General features: G+C 36.4%; 2 protein-coding genes across 3 annotated transcripts; one reads left to right on the forward strand and one right to left on the reverse strand.

The window, feature by feature from the left end:
- Nucleotides 1-647: 647 nt before the first annotated feature.
- LOC109214196 lies at nt 648-6,467 on the forward strand. 2 transcript variants are annotated; one of them, XM_019378094.1, is made up of 3 exons: nt 648-975; nt 1,147-5,331; nt 6,017-6,467. In XM_019378094.1, the coding sequence occupies exon 2, from the start codon at nt 1,197-1,199 to the stop codon at nt 5,298-5,300; it is 4,104 nt and encodes a 1,367-aa protein (XP_019233639.1). In that variant the 5' UTR covers nt 648-975; nt 1,147-1,196; the 3' UTR covers nt 5,301-5,331; nt 6,017-6,467. The 2 variants fall into 2 exon arrangements, with proteins under 2 accessions (XP_019233639.1, XP_019233640.1); XM_019378095.1 differs by having other exon boundaries at nt 6,022-6,467.
- A 326-nt stretch (nt 6,468-6,793) lies between these two features.
- On the reverse strand, nt 6,794-13,908 carry LOC109214197 (kinesin-like protein KIN-5D). The gene is made up of 23 exons (XM_019378096.1): nt 13,742-13,908; nt 13,197-13,396; nt 12,939-13,068; nt 12,280-12,435; nt 11,726-12,202; nt 11,397-11,494; nt 11,157-11,313; nt 10,992-11,061; nt 10,811-10,887; nt 10,662-10,715; nt 10,466-10,546; nt 10,268-10,379; nt 9,913-9,999; nt 9,635-9,810; nt 9,170-9,331; nt 8,983-9,090; nt 8,715-8,873; nt 8,536-8,619; nt 8,004-8,209; nt 7,794-7,895; nt 7,605-7,714; nt 7,384-7,535; nt 6,794-7,298 (listed from the first exon to the last, which is right to left on the reverse strand). Exons 2-23 carry the CDS (start codon nt 13,373-13,375, stop codon nt 7,086-7,088), a joined length of 3,150 nt encoding a protein of 1,049 aa, XP_019233641.1. The 5' UTR covers nt 13,376-13,396; nt 13,742-13,908; the 3' UTR covers nt 6,794-7,085.
- Between the last annotated feature and the right edge of the window lie 4,918 nt (nt 13,909-18,826).

Genomic DNA, 18,826 nt, shown 5'->3' on the forward strand with positions numbered 1-18,826 from the left:
TAAGGGGGGAATACATGAAACATGGGGATTTGGGGGAAGGTGGGTTGAGGAGAGTGACATAAAAAATTATTTTCCTAAAAGTATTTTATACTCTCTAACCAAACACTAGAAATATATTTTTCGGAAAAAGTTTTTCACTCATCAACCAAACAAGAAAAAATAAGTGATAAAACTAGGAATATTTTTTAGAACAATATTTTTCTTCATATCAAACTCATCCTTTCCGGAAATATTTTTCTTCATACCAAACACAACCTCGTACTTATAGTTATGAGATTGTTATCCCATATTCAATGTGAGTTAGCTTATACCAAAAATCCAAATTTTTGGTACAAAATTTGTATCAACAACAATAACAACAAAACTTATATCGATATTAATTAATATTCATAATCAAATATGAAATAAATGTAATCCTAAATTTAAAATTATTATAATCCTAATATTTCTTTAAGATTTGTGTCCAAAGCATAGGTGGCTGTTCTTTGTTGCCTCGACCAATCAGTAGTCCGTACGTAAAATTCACTCCTGGTAGTCTTGTAATTTAGTAGCTAAGTAGGTATGGCCCACACCCGAGTCAACTCTGTTCCTGACTCAGTGACTGACTCACCACCCTTCTTCTTCGACCCAACACATCAACACACTCTCTCTCTCTCTCTACACTCTCTATCTCCTTCAAGCTCAACTCCTCTATATCTCTCACAATGTCCATTTTCGTCATTTCACGTTTCGATCCAACGGCTACGCCACCTTCCACGTCCTCGTCTTCTTCTTCTTCCTTTTTCCTTTTCCTTATTGTATAGTAATCTTACTGTGCTCTCGCATAGCACAATATAACCGCCTCTTCTCTTCTCTTCTCTTCTATTTTCCTCTCTAGGGTTCCTCTTTCCTTGTTACAATTTTTGGGTCGCCTCCTTTTCCCTTTCTTCTATTCGCTTCTCTATTTCTTGCTTCTGGGTTTCATCCATTTTCAAGGTAATTTTTCTAATCCAATCTCTAATTTTTTTTCTTTACACCTATCGTATATATGTATTTGGGTGTGTGTCTCTTTGTGTTTAAGAGATGGGTTTTTAATTTTTGATGTTTTATCATATGGGTATTGGGGATTTCTGAATTTTGCATGTTATTTTTGGCTTGATTTTCTAGGGTTTTGAAGGGGAATACTGGTTTAAAAAGTGTGGTAATTTTTATGTTGAATGGTGATCGAAAAGAGCAGCTTTAAGGCATCAAAATTTGATTTTTCCGAGTTTTCTCCTCATAGTAAGGACACTATGTCGAGTGAGGACGAGGAGTTTGAGAGACGAAACGGGGGTGAAGTTGAATCTAATGACGAGGATGATGATGATGATGATTACTTCGATGATTGTGACTCGGGGGCGGGTTCAGATGACTTTGATTTGTTGGAATTAGGCGAGTCTAGGGAGGAGTTTTGTCAAATTGGGGATCAAACATGTAGCATTCCCTTTGAATTGTATGATCTTTCGGGTTTGGGTGATGTGTTGTCGTTAGATGTTTGGAATGAGGTGTTGTCCGAGGAAGAAAGGTTTAATCTTGCTCAGTATCTTCCTGACATGGACCAGGAAACGTTCATGAGAACGTTGAAAGACCTTCTCGCGGGTGATAATTTGCATTTTGGAAGTCCCATTGATAAGCTGTTTAACATGTTGAAGGGCGGGTTATGTGAGCCGAGAGTGGCACTTTATCGCCAAGGATTAATTTTCTTTCAGAAGCGACAGCATTATCACCGCCTCAGAAACCATCAGAATGCAATTGTCAGTAATCTTTGTCAGATAAGAGATGCTTGGCTCAGTTGTCCAGGGTATAGTATTGAGGAGAAGCTTCAAGTGCTGAACATTAAGAAGAACGAGAAGATTCTAATGTATGAGAAGATGGAAGAACTGGGAAGTGATGGATCCGAGAGAGAGGAGTTTAGTGATAATTTGTGGGGCAAAAGAACAAAAGATCGGAATCTTGGGCAGAATATGGGCTGTTATTCTGGATATGGGAAAGGGTCAGCCTTGGATTCATCTTCTCTTAGGCAAATGGCTTCTTCCGAAGCTACCAGATACAGAAAGCAGAACCTAAGAGGGACATTCAAGGTAGGTGGAAATGGCTCAAAAGGAATGGAACTCAAATCATCTGGGCCATATGATTCTGCCTTGCCTCTTTCTCGTCGTGCTAAAGGAATGGGCTATGATTCTGGGATGGCTGTCCCAATGAGAGATCAATTGAATGGCTACGATGAGGAGGATGGGATGTATGAAGTGGACGTGCAGAGAGAGAGAAACTTTTCACGAGCAGGGGCTGTTGATAAAAGTGGGAGTGTCAAATCGGGGAAGAAGCATGAAAGGGTTAGAATGGAAGAATGTGCTGATGTTTTCTTGGGCGTGCCTATGCCTTTGAAGAATGATCCTTATGCCTACGGCAGGAACAATACTGTCAACCAGCTGTCAGATATTAAGGTCTTGACTGCAAAGCCCAGCAATGCTAGAACTGCATATGATTTTGGGAAAAAGGACAGGTATGCTGATGGTCTCCCACAGTTTGGCTCTGAAGAGCAGATGAATAATTATGGGAAAATCCGTATTCCCAAAGTGTCACTGAAGGGAAGTGGAATGGAATTAGCGGGTGGAAGTGAACAGTTTTGGCCAAGTAAAGCACCAGAGGACACCTATTTTACCAACCCATCCCATAAGTTTGGTAACTTGAATGTAAAAAGCAAAAAGTGGAAGGTGGATCAAGAATATCCTGATCGCAAGTTCAACGATAAGTTGTTTCAGTCAGACTATAGGGCAAAGGCGGCCTTCCCTGAGAAAGTCAGGGCAAAAATGCAGAATGGCGGACAAGATGCTTCCGGAACCAGAGGTAGAAGGGTATTTGCGAATATTGAAGAAACTGAAACTGAATCATCAGAAAAAAGTGATGAGGATGAGGAATATAATCCATTGATGAGGAGCAAGTGGGCATATCCCAGTGGTTCCCCTAACTTGATGTCCGCATTGGATACTAAAAAGGCTAAATTTTCTCAAAAGGATAAGTATTGTATTCCGGCTCGTGATAGCTCATTTCATTCCTCTAGGATGGTGAATGACTCCGGTGAACTTCTCCACTCGAAGAAAACTGGAAGTCTTGGCTTGGGAGCAGAGCCAATGGGTAAGATGCATGATCTTGGTCATTTGAATAGTTTCTCCACCAGAAATTTGGCTAGAAATCATTTCTCTGGTCTAAGCCAGTTCAATAACAACAATGACGATGGTGATGACGACGAGCAACCAATCTACAAGCTAGCCAAGAATGGCCCTTTGCAAGGGGACCATACTGAAAGGTTCCACATGGCATCCACCAGAGAGAAGAAACATAAAGGAAAAGCTAGCCGTGATATCCTGCAGTCAAACTCTATGCAAGATCAGAAGTTTCAGGAGGATGACTCATTGCGGACACGGTTTCCGACTAAAAAAAGTGGAGTAACTGCCAAGTTTTCAAAGAAAGGTCAGATGCTTGACACACGTGCTGGTGATCATCATGAAAAATCTAATGTGCTATTAACAGGTTGCAATTCAGTCATGAAGAAGCGGAAAGTCAAAACTGATACCCCATACATGGATGAGCTAGATGGTACTGACCATCTCTATGCTGAAATCCAGCAGCGACAAGATGATTTGTCAACGAAGCGGGGTAAAAAAAAGCTGGAGGATGAATCGTGGCCTTCTTTAATGGGAGTTCCCAGATCTCCAACTTCAGAAATGATAGAAGATGTAGATGTGGAAAGCCGACCTCCAAAAAAGCCATTCCCTTTGATTACCCCTACAGTTCATACTGGCTTCTCATTCTCCATCATTCATCTTCTCTCAGCAGTTCGTATGGCAATGATTACTTTGCTTCCAGAAGAGGCTGTAGATAGAAATGCTGGAAGACAGGATGCCGTGGAGGAGCATGGTATCAAGCCAGAAGCTGTTAACGGAGTTACACCACCTTCAGAGTTAGATGGTGACAATTCACCACCTTCCACTCAAGCAAATGTGCCCTCTCTCAGTGTGCAGGAAATTGTTAACCGTGTGAGATCAAACCCGGGTGACCCCTGTATTCTTGAGACTCAAGAACCTCTCCATGATTTGGTCAGAGGAGTACTCAAAATATTTTCTTCCAAAACAGCACCACTAGGAGCAAAAGGATGGAAGCCACTTGTGGTCTATGAAAAAGCCACCAAAAGTTGGTCCTGGATTGGTCCAGTGAGTCCCGACTCATCTGATCATGAGCCTATGGAGGAAGTCACATCTCCAGAAGCGTGGGGTCTTCCCCACAAAATGCTTGTGAAGTTAGTTGATTCTTTTGCTAATTGGCTGAAAAATGGTCAGGAGACGCTACGGCAGATAGGAAGTCTTCCTGACCCTCCGTTGTCGTTGATGCAATATAATTTAGATGAGAAGGAACGGTTCAGGGACTTGCGAGCTCAGAAGAGTCTGAGTACCATTGGCCCAAGCTCCGAAGAAGTCAGAGAGTATTTCCGTAAAGAGGAATTCCTTAGGTATTCAATTCCTGACAGGGCCTTCTCCTACACTGCTATTGATGGGAAAAAATCAATAGTTGCTCCTCTGAGAAGATGCGGTGGCAAGCCAACTTCAAAAGCCCGTGATCACTTTATGCTTAAAAAGGATCGTCCTGCCCATGTCACGATTCTCTGTCTTGTGCGAGATGCAGCTGCTAGGTTGCCTGGCAGTACAGGGACTAGAGCAGATGTTTGCACTTTAATCAGAGACTCACAGTATATCGTGGAGGAGGTATCTGATGCTCAAGTCAATCAAGTTGTTAGTGGTGCATTGGACCGTTTGCATTATGAACGTGATCCTTGTGTACAGTTTGATAATGAGAAGAAGCTCTGGGTTTACTTACATAGAGATAGAGAAGAAGAAGATTTTGAGGATGATGGTACTTCATCTACAAAGAAATGGAAGAGGCAAAAGAAAGAAGCTCCCGAACCCTCTGACCAAGTAGCAGTAACCATCGCTTATCATGGCACAGGGGAACAAAACGGTTTTGATTTGAGCTCAGATCTCAATGTTGAGGCGTCAAACATGGATGAAGATCGAACAGACCTTGCTTATGAGGATGTTAAGGATCAAGTGGAGGAAAACATTAAGAGCATCCATGTGTTAGGACAAGGTGCTACGCATTGTAGTTCTTCTCTGATGGATTGGGATACTCTTTGCTCAACTCCTGGAGAAGGAAATAGGTTGTTATGTCAACAGAACTCTACTGATAATTTTGATGATGAAACGTGTGGTGGAGAACCACCTGGTTGATTGTGGAAAGAGCTCTGTCACAAGCTTCCAGGTACTTTGATCCGTTCACATTTTGTACGTGTTACTACTTTTTACAATGGATTCAATTTCCTTTTCTACCTCCAATCCACTCTGAACTATAAACTTGTATTTAAGGTTCATTATGTTATGCAACTTATTTAAACTTTTAATTTGGTTGATTGGTATATTTGACTGTACTTTGAAATTTTGAACTTGTTTGATTGTAGTTCGACTTGTAATTATCTGATTTGGAATTCTGTGTCACATTTACATTTTTATGGGGGAATTTTTTAAGTGAAGCATGCATATTTGCTGAATTATAGGTAAAATATTAACCGCGAGTATTTTGATGGTAATTGCACTTTAATCTTGTTGGTTGAAACACAAGGTTTGTCAGTTTCATTGCAATATACAAAAAGCTTAACAAAGTTTTGGACTTGAGGCTCTAGCTTAAAACTAGCAACTTGACCTGGTCTCTCGTCATGTTTTTAGTCTCTTGCTGTTTCTGTCTTGAGAAGTTTTGTTAGACAAATAGTGCTCTCTTTATTTATAAATGGTGAACGTAGGCCAGAAAGTTATACATTTGGATTTCCCTTTTATGAGTGTGATTCAGGCTTCGATTGAATGTTTTGGTTGATATTCCACCTTCGGGGCGGAGTGTTGGAATTGTACTGCGTGTTCTCCTTAACCTACTGTTGAATTGGTCTTTGCTGCAGAAAAGCCTTATATATTCCCCACCTGAAGACAGGAGATGTCGATCATCAGATGGCTCTAACAAAACATACTGTCCGTTATGCTCATTGAACTTCATCCACTTCCAACAGTTCCAGTTTTTTGGCCACGCTAAGGGTGTATTTTTGCAATGGCGGTTCAGTTGTAGATTCATTCTAGTTAAAACAGGAAAAAATTGGGAGCCTATGATATGTAGACTGCAGGTGGTAATTGCTTGCTGTTGCACAACTTTTCTATCCCATAATGTCTTGTCTTCGCTGTCCCTTTTTCATCTGTTCTTTTTTCCAGTATATATTTAGATGGCATATTCATATGAAACCAGAATGCAGAAGCAACCACTGTTCTGAATTGAGAAGCAGCAGATTCCATGTGTTATACCCCTCTTATGTACATACATCTAGATGAGGTAAATGAAAATAAGTCGGTTTCCTACAACTGCATTCATACTTACATCTTCTGTCCTTTTCTATGTTATGTGATTGGAACAGTCTTCTGTTTAACGATGTTAATGAAAGAGGGAGATTGTTACATCAATACAATTTCAAGAACAAAATTCCTATAATTAAAGAAAACAAATTCATACTATCAATCAGTGCACTTCCTAATCAGGGGAAGCCTTTAGCAATTGTAATTTGAATAATCGTAATTTGCCCAGACGTCTCAATGAACTTAATCCCAAAACTTGTCTTCTAAGTTGATCATCTGTGTTAGAGTCAAAAGGCATTTCAGTATATATGTATCGTTTACTAATGTTTCCGTACTGAGAAAAGTTACAAATGAAATTTATCAACTCTATCAACGTCGCATCCACAGACACTTCAAATTTAAGCGCAAACATTACATATTTCCATCTTGTCTCAGGAACTCCAACTCTGTTAACTACAAGAATTTCAAAGAATTGAAACTCTTCCAAACCAATACCAAAATTAAGTAAAAAGAATAGGGATAAAATTATATCCACTACGTATAGGTGAGTATATGGATATCCAAGGACATATATATTATGTACAACTTTTCTCCTTAATTCCTATAATGTCTAAAGTCTGAACTCTTCTAATTTAGAGCAGTGAGGGCAACTCTTGAATCTCGTAAAGGAGCTACCTCTGCAGTATGCTTTACATCTCCATTTGCTTGCTTTGAGGATTTTCCATCCCAAAATGAATTCAACAACTCCTCAAAAGCAGGAGTTTTTAGTTCTTCAATAGATTCAACACTTGGAAGATTAAATGGTCTTTTCGTCGGGGTCGAGCATGATGGTTCATCAACCTATATAGTTAGAAGCAATTTGATATAGACTTAGAATAGGGTCCTCTTTAACGAACTAAACGTAATTTTGATGCAATGTCCTTACCACGTATTCTTGTGAAAGACATTTTCCAGTATATTCTGTAATCTCAACAACCTTGTGGTAGTGTCCGCTATTTAGTTCTCTCAACTCACCACAACAAGGAACAATGGTTGAATCAAGGTTTGCACAAGCATCACGGTCGAGTTGTAAAGAATCTGCACATGTTAATCAAGTTAATTGAAAGGCAAAAGTTAATTCATAACGTCTAAATCTTGATAGCTTACGGTCAATAGATGAGAGTAGGTGTTTGCTAGCAGCATCAGTGTCTTCAAGTGTGGATGACACGCCAGATGAAAATCTCATACGCAATGCTTGATTTGCATCCATTCCTCCCCTAAAAGAAACGTGCACAGTCCAAGTAAGACATCACAACTAAGAAACTGAACACTTGAACAGTCATTTAGTCAACTAACCTAACAATTTCATCAACAAAAGTAACATTTCTCTCCTCTAGGTTCAATAAAGACTGTTGAGCATTTGTCCATTGCTTTGCTCCCAATTTAGCCTTTTCCACACTGCACATTCATATTCCGGGTTAGCAGAAAGAATGATAAAAAGATTTATAGACATCAAAGAACAGTGTCAGTTCAAAGACATTATGGAATATATGCTGAGTTTTATACCAATTCTGTAGGACCTCCTCCATTTCTTTCTTCCCATTTTCCACAGCAGCAGTATCCTCAAGATAGTGCAATTCAGCCTTTTCCATGTAATTGGACCATTCGACTTTAACTGAAGAAGTTGAATCTTGCATGGTTGACATCTCTTGTTTTAGTCTGTTGGTTTTGTTGGAGGCACTTTCTCTAAGGTCATCAATTGCGGTTTGAACCTAGAACAGATAGCCATACAAAATTCAATTAGCTATTGCAACCTAAAGTAGATCAGAGTCAATTAATGATTGTGATTCAGGATGCAGAATTTTCTGCTCAATAATGTAATAAGTCAATTATTGACTAATGAGCATCGACTACAAGCAATTAAGCACATACTCAAGCATAAAACTAGATAAGGGAAAAGGAAGCAAGCTGTCTACAACACCTGCAAGACTTCTCATGAAGATATTGTGTCATCATCTTGCTCAAGATTAGAGTTTTGTGCAATCTTAGCCATACCAAAAATTGCGATGCACATATTTATTATTAATATATGACCTACCAGCTTTTTCTTCCTAGCATTTGATCCAGCAAGCAGTTCTGCCACTTTCTCTAAGATCTGCCTTTCCTCATTGGCAGCACATTCCTAGAAATGAGAGATCCGCAATAAAATGAGGTTAAAAAATGCATATTGACCTTTGTTTAATAAATAGCCATATGCTGGTGGATGAAGTCGCTTACCTCAAACTTATTTTCTAGTTCAGAGAATTTCTGGTCACTGACTGTCTGTGCTTCTTCCACTATTTCACCCAACTGGGACACATGCATATCTAAAGTCTTAAAGAAGTTCCCAGTAATCTGAGAAATGGACCTTGACATTGAGATACTCCCGCAGTGTGCCTGTAAAGGCATCCAAAATTTATAAGCTCTACTCAAGAAGGAAAAAGAAAGATCCAAAATAGAATCAGTGAAGATTATACGTGCTTCACAAATAGTCAACTATTGATACCTCACGTTGTTGTTGTGCAAATGCAATTAGTTTCTCCTCCTGATTGTGCAAACTTTTTTGAAGATCATTAACCAAGGTATCAGCTTCAGAAGCAATCTCCTTAAAAAGCTACATCAGGAAAAAGGAGATCAGATTAGAAAAATAAGTTCCTCTCTGAATTTCTAAAAGCAACATAAAAGATACACACCTCTCCCAAAGCAGAAGAATGTTTTGAAACTTCACAATTTAAACGGTCAAAGGTTGACTGAGCATTGCCGTCAAGTTCCCCAGCCAAACCATCTAAAGCTTTAATACCAGAACCAAACATAGTTTTCAAGTTCTCTAGACGGGCTCGAAGTTCCTCCACTGCCTGAAAAGCAGACCAGAAAGTAATATTGGTTAATAGGAGTACAATTTCCATCAAAGTATGTAAACCTATTGCAAAATTGATGCACTAGGCTTATTAAGCATGTAATTTTTTTGTGTCAAAATAGCAGGGTCAAATAATAATATATGCTCCCTAATTCAATTTATTATAGTAAATACTGCAACAAATGATATCTGAAAACTACATATTCCCACTTCCTTTTGGTATCATGTCATGCAATTTTTCTAGTATGTCACGTTTACTGTGGTACTTTAAAGGCCAATTCTACATTCGAGTCAGGAATACCTCAGTCTTTGTAGAAACGAAGGACTGCATGTCTTCCTCCATGCCTTTGAGTTGTTGCTCTTGTTGTGTGGTTGAAGAAGCAACAGTCTTATGCAGGACTTCAAGCTCTTGAGTCAATTGGGATTGGAATTTTTGGATGAGAACTCTGTTTCCATCTTCTATTTTGTCTTTTCGCTCTGATATCAATCATTATAAGTATGCAGGAGTTTGATGCAACATTGTTTTCTTAGCAAGAACATTCATCATGTATTTGAGTTTTAGAACAACTGTGTACATACCAATCTTGGCAAACAAATTCGACACGTCTGATGCAGCATTTTCCAGTTCAGCTCGAAGTTCAAATGCTTGCTCAACCAGTGCTTTTTCTGGAAGAAGACATGCAATTCCAGATATTATGCACAACTCTAAAAGTTAAATAATTTTACATAAACACCCACATTCACTTCCTAATGATTATGGCTACATCCAAATTTTGCTAATGTTTAGGAACAAATGTAATATACCCATATACCAATTTTACTTTTTTGAAAATGTTAAAATAATGGAGTTATTTGTATAGATACATTGCTTCCCCAAAGAGATTGACCAGCAAAAAGAATTCTCCTTTCACCCAGCATAGAGGATGAAGCTTACCAGATTTTAGGAGGTTAGATATCAGAAATTCCTTTTCTTTTATAGTGGTAATTGCCTGCCTGTGTTTCTCTTCAAGATCAGCCAATGTATGCTGAGTTTCCTGAAGCTTTTTCTGAAAGACACAAAAGTATAGAAAATTCAATAAGAAAGAGTCAGCAATAAAGATGTGGAATAAGTTGGGGTCAGAATTCCATTAACCTCTGTCTTCTCAAGTTTGTCACCCAATTCCGCTGTCAATAATTGCTGAGAATTGTACAGTTCCTGAAGTTCCAAAAGTTTCTGTTTGCAGAAGGCAATATGGTGATGTGTTATGATTTCTAATTTTTTTTTTTACAAAAGTTATCAATTTTACTTAGAAAACAAGGATGCTCAAGATTTTTCAGCTCTTGCGCACCTTGTCCCTGGATTCGAAGTCAAGTTCCATTCTTTCTATCTTTTCAGACATTGCCTGAGAGAGGATAATGACAAGTTAATCATAGGAGTATTAAAGAAGTATGTAAAGTGAATGCAACCAATCATGGGATCCAGAAAACAGTACTGAACCTTCTTCTCTGCTTCTTCTTGAAGATATCGGTCTCTTGGTATATAAATTCCATTCTTCTCTCTTGCAGCATAAACCTCTGTCGGCATTAAAATAGAACAAACAAAATATGTTATTAAATAATTTATCAATGCAAGATATAGATTTATACATAGAAAGAGAGGAAGATAGAAATATAAAAACCTTGCTTCAGTCGGTCAATCTCAGAGTACAAATCCTTGATCATTGCAGATTTCATCATCTTCTGGTTAATCTGAAATAGCAGCAGAAGAAAAACTGAAGGATACTCGAATCAGAAAGGAAAGGTAAAGAGACATTCTTTAGGTAATAAATGTCCAGAAAACTGACCTCTGGTTTGTTCTTTATATTTTTGGCACGATGAGCATAATCTAAAGTGCTCAGTGTTTCCTCCAGACAGTGAACTGAGGGTGATATTGTTGCAATAATGCATGTCTTCGTTTTCCCTCCCAGCGAATCCCGCAACAACCTTGTCAATTTGCTATCCCTGAAATACAAATGCAATTCTTTCTCAGAATATGTAAGAACTAAAAGCATTCTATAATAACTTAGATCTGGATTAAAGAAGACCTGTATGGGATATGACCAGAGTGCTCAACTAAAGCATTTATAACACGACCAAGTGTAAGCAAACTCTTGTTGATTTCACCAGCTTCCCTCGCTCTGCCCTGCAGCAAAAGAAATTTTAGCCTACTATCGCTTACTATAATTGAGAAGGAAAAACCAGGACTAGGAAAGAGACAGAAAATACAGAGAACTTAGAAAGCAGAATGTCTAGGGACTAGCTGTCATGAACAAAAGATATATGTGAGACATTGCTAAAACAGCATCTGAGCATTCTATTGTTTCTTTAAACTATGTTTGACAGTCGGATATTTTTTTAAGTCTCAGACTCTTACCTCCCTTGCACCAGAACGTGATATGTTCTCAGAACCAGCAAGGTCGACAAGGTTCAATTTGCCACATTTGATCATCTCCTCTCCTTCTGGAGTGCATTCCTTGATGTGAATTGTGATCGAGAAAATAGAGTGAGAACGACTGCTCTGTTTATTAAGAAGAGTCTCTGCTGTACGCCTTTTCGCTGAACCTTTCTCCAAGATCTTGTAGATTTCATTTGCAGTGGAAACAATCTCCTCTTCTAAGCCTCTTACCAAAACTCCACCCTTACCATCTTCCATCAGCGCTATTGGTTTTTTGGATTTATCATCTACATACTTTGTGCATTCCTCAGGAGCTAAAAGATCTGTTATCTCTTCATTATACAGTTCCAAAAACGTTACTTTCATGCTATATTCAGCATTTTGAGCTTCTAATATCTCGAAAATTTGCCGAACAGCACGGGGGATAACACCTGCATCACTTGGAAACTCCCCATTCTAAACGGGGCAACTTTACCAATTAGTATGAAGAAACAACTAGTAGAAACAAACACATTTCTATCATCACCACTAACCTTCTTTCTTCCCCCTCCCTCCATTGTATAAGTTTTCCCAGTTCCTGTCTGCCCATAAGCAAAAATGGTGCAGTTATATCCCTCTAGAACTTCAAAAACAATAGGCCATATTGCAGAATCATACAAGTCCTTCTGTTGGGATGTTGGTCCAAACACCTAAAACAGAATTATCCAACATAAAGTTAAGAGTCTTTATGAAAATTATGATTAAGTAAAAACAAATTAGAGAGTTCTATTTTTTAAAATTACTAAAAGTGTAATAATTGAAGGGGAGCCTTGGCGTAACTGGTAAAGTTGTTGCCATGTGACCAGGAGGTCACGGGTTCGAGCCGTGGAAACAACCTCTTGCAGAAATGTAGGGTAAGGTTGCGTACGATAGACCCTTGTGGTCTGGCCCTTCCCCGGACCCCGCGCATAGCGGGAGCTTAGTGCAACGGGCTGTCCTTTTTTTTTTTATAGTAAAAGTGTAATAATATTTAAGAAATACCAAATGCGATTGACTAGAACTTAGTAAAGCAAATTAAAAAAATGTAATAGAAAAAATGAATTTTGCTCTACTTTATTCGATTTTTCATTTCTTTTGATCCATTTTCCCTATTGTGAATCTGTTTGAATATGATGCTAACAGATAAATGCGAAATAGATGTGAAATATCATACCTTATCAAAGGCAAATGTTCTGTCAATCTGCTTATTAGCAATGTTCTGAATAGCAGAAACTTCTCTTCGACCCTCATTACACGAAATCACAACTGGTGTATGCAATCTTATCTCATCCTCACTCAATGGCCTGCAAATATTCACACCATAGCAAATTCCAATCAACTATACTGTTCAATTTAACATCAGTACATTGCCGTCTTTTCCTTTGTAAAAGTATAACCAACTCCAAAGTACACTACACTCATTTTAACTGACCTGCAACGCAAAATGACTTGTACATTGACGCCTTTTTCTTTGTCATGCTTTCCACTCATATTATTATTCCCTTCCCCCGATCGCAGATCTCTCGCCGCCGCCTTATCGGTCGACCGCGGCGGCGTCTGCAAAATTAAACCGCCTCCTCTTCTCTGTTGCTGCGATTGCGATGACTCCATTCCTCTAACTATCCTTCAAATCTTCACAACCTTATTTCTCTTAGTCAACGTAAGTCAGTTCAAATTCAAATCTGAGCTGAAAATAATACATAAAAACAAACAAATAAATGAATACATATATATATATATATATATATATATATATATATATATATGTATACACACACACTACAACAAGCAACAAATATATCCGGAGAAGTAAAATGTGGATTTGAATTCGATGATTAATCGAAAACCACTTACCGATGCGAAAATTTCTAGTAAAAATAAAAAAAATACAAAAAAGGATGAGTAGAATCGATGCATTTACAATTACAGATACGTACAAAAGTAAAATGCAAGAAGTGTATGTGTGTTCATACTTACAGAAAGTGAAGTAGATGCCGGCCGTTGAGAGCTTCGACTAATTCGCCAATGGCGAATGTTCTAGAGAGAGAAACTCAGAAGGAAATGTACAGTGAGAGAGTGTGTGTGTAGTGAACGGAGAAGATTTAAATTTAAACATAATAAGAGCCAAGTAGAAGAAATCCGGCATCTATTTACTCAAGTTATCAATTTAATATTTTAGATCTTTTTGGGGACATCAAATAAAAGAAAATCAATTTATTAATTTCGAAAGCGCCATAAAAGTTTCATCATCTAGGGGCGCCGATAATTATGTTTAACGGTTATCGAATTATAAATATAGTAACGCTGGCCATGCAATAAGACAACAAGTGGATTGATATCGGATTAATAATTATCAGACGATTTATCGACTAAACCAAATAGAATTTTTTTGAACAATCATTCAATCAATACCAAATATTTAATACCATCTAAGATCTAACCAAACGGTATTTTTGAATTGAAAGGTCTTCAAAACCACTCATAGTGTCATATACGTACAGTCAAATCTCTCTATAACAGCCTTGTTTGTTCCGAATAATATTGGATGTTATAGCGAAATATTGTTATAAAGAACATATATTATAACATAACATAAAAATTGATTCTGAAAAAGGCTTGGTTTCTATACAGAAGTGTTGCTATATAGGGATGCTGTGTATAGATAGGTCTGAATGTATTAACCAAATTTTTAATACCATCAAGACTACTTATACAGACAGCCATGTATTAATCATTCAGATTTCGATTTTTCGACTTCTCAATTCTCAGTTCAAGAGAGAGACGAGATTGACGACTTCTATGCCTCTGGTGGCTGCAGATATTTGAGAATTAGAAAATAGAGATTATGGATTTAGCCATTTAGGGTCTCAATAGTACTTTATATACATAGGGGTAAAAGTGTAAATATAAAAATTCTTAACGGGTTAACGGTTTACCCGATAAGAAAATTGAGTAATCCGCCCCCAAATCGTTAAGCCGTTAATTATAACATCTCAATCCGTTTACCATCTATTACCCTAATAATCCGGTATCAATAAACCAATAAGACATCAATTCTTTTCGGTTTTGAACGGTCCTACTCATCAAGCATTTCAGTTAGGAAGAAAAATTGATTTTCGAGGCATAAGAATTATTACTTTCTCTGTCTCAAATTATGTGTCACTTTTCAAGACTCAAATTATATAAATTTTAATTAATATTTAAAAAATTTCACCATATTGACATAGCTATAATTTATAATATTTTTCATATATGTTAAATATTTAAATTTAACTTTTAAAATATCAAAAATTAGTCAATTGATTCACGAAAAGCTAAAAGTAACACTTATTTTGAGACTGGAGAAATATTAAATATATCACTCTATTTACATACAACTTAATATATGGCTGACAACATTTGTATAAATATTTTTAAATCATTTAACATACATTATTTTATTTTTTTAAACATACATTAGCTAAAGAGTCATTATTATATATTAAAAAATCTAATCAACGGGAGAAATCTAAATTCAACAAAAATATTTGGAGAATTTTCAAATAAGGTGAGAAATTTTAAGAAAATTTAAAAGAAAATAATTTAAATATAGAACGAGTTAGTCTAAAGGTTATGTGAAGGTGCTGAAATTAGAATATTTAATATCAAATCACATTGATATAAATTTGTGTTCAAATCAATAATTGTTGTGTACGAATGCACATTAGAGAATGTCAAATTTGCACCATTCCTTCGATGTTTTAAAATAAAAAATCTTGTCTTATGACTATGAAAAATAGTTTTAAAATAATGATTATACAAATCTAAGGCAATTGAATTTTCTATATTTAAAGGGAGTCAGGTGGAGCCTCATTCCCCTGAGGAGGAGCAGTAGGGTCCAGAACATGCCAATTGTCTTATTACTATATTTCTGTTATGAAACAATAAAAGAGGAAGAACACTATTGCAAAGAAAAGTAGGGAGAGAGAATTCTTATTGATTTGAGATGAATTACAATAGAATAGAACCCTCTATTTATAGGGAGAGGGTGACTTAGCCACCAAGCAATGAACCCTATAATCTCTCAAAATATAGACATTCACCATAAATAAAATTCTATTTATAACACTCCCCTTGAATGTCTATTCAACAGATAATGTGCCTCGTTAAAACCTTAACTAAAATAAAACTCATTGGGAAAAAAATTCTAGAGAAGGAAAAAGAGTACACATATCTATAATACGCCTTTTGGTTGCCTCGTTCAAAACCTTGCAAGGAAAACTCAGTGGGACAAAACCTTGTAAGGGAAAAAGAGTACAACGCGTATTAACTTCCCCTGATGAGAGCATCAATTCACATCCTTAAGCATTTGCATCTTGAAATCATCATTCTTGATAGAGATGGATTGTCTTCATATGATCTTGTTGGAATCGTCAGTTCAATATCTTCACATAGAGGTGAAAACTCTTGCTATCATATTATCATGCATATAGTTATAGCAAGATACATTTGTGCACAAATTGCATTTAGAATATAGTACTTCATGACCATGAATTCTATATGCTTTAAGCAATTTAAATCCTTCAAGGATTTTTAAGTCATATAAGCCATATAATAGACTTTAGATGCATATCAAGTTTTCATGTCATGCTAGACATATAAGATATCGAAAACTGATTGCACATATCATTGGCTTCATACTTTCAAGTGTTTGAACTGAAGGTCCAAAACTATATGTCTTTCGCATAAAACAAATTCTATTCGAATTGTGTCTCTTTCATTTGGCCAGTATTTTTGTGTCTATATTCGACATACTTAAGATCCTCATCTATACTTAGCGCTAACATAGATATCGTCGACGAACATTTTATATCGGTTCCAGCTTTATTTTCATAAAGACATGACATAGAGATCTCTTCATTCATATTTTCAGGTACCTGAATCTCTCCTGAGATTTTATGAAGTGTTATGTCATGTGATCTTCTAGATCACTTGCCTCCTTATTATGATCATTTTGATCATTTGCTCATCTTCTATATTAAGAAGTTTATTTGAACCGATCTGTCTGTACGCTTTAAGTGTACCATAGAATTTGTCCTTCTAGGACTTATTCTAATAGGAGCATTTGCAGTGAGAATATAGTTACTTTCTTTGGGCCAGCAAATGCGTCCGGCATGCTTTGCAATATATTGCAAATGAATTATCCTTTTATGAACTTCAAGTTCATATTATCTTATTCGAGGATCTAGATATACAAATGATAATTCATTCCACGTAACTTTTTCTCAACTCTTTATCATGTCTCCCCCTCATGTTAGAAAAACTAACTTGTTACCTCAACTTTGAGAACCCATCTTTGTGCGTTATAGTGTTAATCATAATATACACCGCACATCAATAATAATAAGATGGAATTATTTGGTTCCTGATCCTGAACCACTTGTGAGGGGAGAAAATAATATACTTTGGTATATAACGTATATCAAACTGATATATATCAGATAACTTTGTTCTCATAAGCAATTGTTTAGCTATTAAGTAGAGGCACTTAATAAATCATTTTGCTAAACCAACTGTGATGTAAACCAACTTATCAAGATGAACTTCTTGAATAGAAAATCTGGAAATTATGCTCGAAATTAAATTATTGAGCAAGTTACCTCGCAAAACACCATGTTGCGGGTTATTAATAATCGCACATGTAACCATCTCATAGATGCATCTTATGTGGTATACATGGCAGATGAATGAGCCCATATTCACCTTTGATATTTCCAGCATTCATGGGATTCAATCCCAATTTTAATTGGTCTATTAATTAATGAGAACAAGCAATGTAAGAGAATTCGTAAAGAACTTTCTAGTTCTTTAATATTTACCCATGTGAATTCTCTTTTATTTTTGCACATCATACTTGAATTAACATGGCTAAACCAATTATGCCAACTGGATAAATTATCAATATTGATAAACTTCAGGTTTACACCATGATGTGTGCAATTATGAATAAACTCAAGTTTATTATGATATGAGTTTTATATCAATAAATATCCACTTCATTGTGGTATTCTCTTATTTATGTAGTACAAATTGGAGAATAAAGCGGGTAGCTTTTCACATACATATTACCCCGCTACAAGTTGTACTAATAGAAGATATTAAATCTTTCCTTTATTTATAGTCTCAATATAATCAACCGCTTTCGCGTATACTTTGGAAACTGAATAAGTTTCTTGAGACTTACTACAACACAATACCTTATTGGTAATTAATTGTGTTTCTCCAAAATAGTATAATTGGCTCTTGCAGAGTTCTCAATTAATTTTGTAGTACCACATATTCATCAACACCCATATGGTGAATATCTCTTTTAAAGAGAAAGTTATACCATTATGGTTACGGTCAAAATTATATATGCAAGATTCGTTTCTTGCATTACCGTTGTCTTTTAACAATCACAATGCCAAAATATTTTGGCGTACAATAGGTACGTGACCAATGACCATTGATGCCATAATAATGACATTATTTTCTTATATCATCTCAAACCTCCTTTTAGAGGTGAGTGCGGTATATTCACTACCACTAGCACGTTCATATTCTTTGAAGAATGAATATGTATTCATAAATCAGATGTTGTCACATTCACATCATGAATGGACCATAATCATCTATATGTGCTTTACAAAATCTCATGTCAAATCGATGACAAATATTTTTCACAGAGTGAAAGATTATTTTGAGAATCCTTATTGTTCTCATTACCACAAATGATGACGATTATAATTTCGTCTATTGCCACATCCATATCCATTGATACATTCATAGTAATAATTTTGTCTTCTTTCAGACTTATCACATACTGCTATCACATTCTCTTAAGGGAATGAGAATGGAGCAAATTCAATGGGACGGGTTTTCAATTCTTTGCCCACAATCATACATGAATTTGATCATGGCGAGGCATAGAAATTTTACCACTTCCAGGTGGTTATAATTTCTTACAAACTCCATTAGAGTTATAATCAAACTTTGTTGTCTTTGCTTGTATATAAAATCAAATTATAGAATTTCAAGAATATA

Source organism: Nicotiana attenuata, unplaced genomic scaffold, assembly GCF_001879085.1.
Source record: "Nicotiana attenuata strain UT unplaced genomic scaffold, NIATTr2, whole genome shotgun sequence".
Taxonomy (NCBI): Eukaryota; Viridiplantae; Streptophyta; class Magnoliopsida; order Solanales; family Solanaceae; genus Nicotiana; species Nicotiana attenuata.

What these genes read in the sequence shown, in the direction of transcription:
- LOC109214196 (XM_019378094.1), top strand. Translation starts at nt 1,197, where the DNA reads ATGGTGATCGAAAAGAGCAGCTTTAAGGCATCAAAATTTGATTTTTCC.
- LOC109214197 (XM_019378096.1), bottom strand. Translation starts at nt 13,375, where the DNA reads ATGGAGTCATCGCAATCGCAGCAACAGAGAAGAGGAGGCGGTTTAATT. An exon ending in TCTGGTCATATCCCATACAG is followed by an intron (nt 11,314 to 11,396) that starts GTCTTCTTTAAT and finishes TTTGTATTTCAG; the next exon opens with GGATAGCAAATTGACAAGGT. An exon ending in ATCTAACCTCCTAAAATCTG is followed by an intron (nt 10,000 to 10,267) that starts GTAAGCTTCATC and finishes GTCTTCTTCCAG; the next exon opens with AAAAAGCACTGGTTGAGCAA.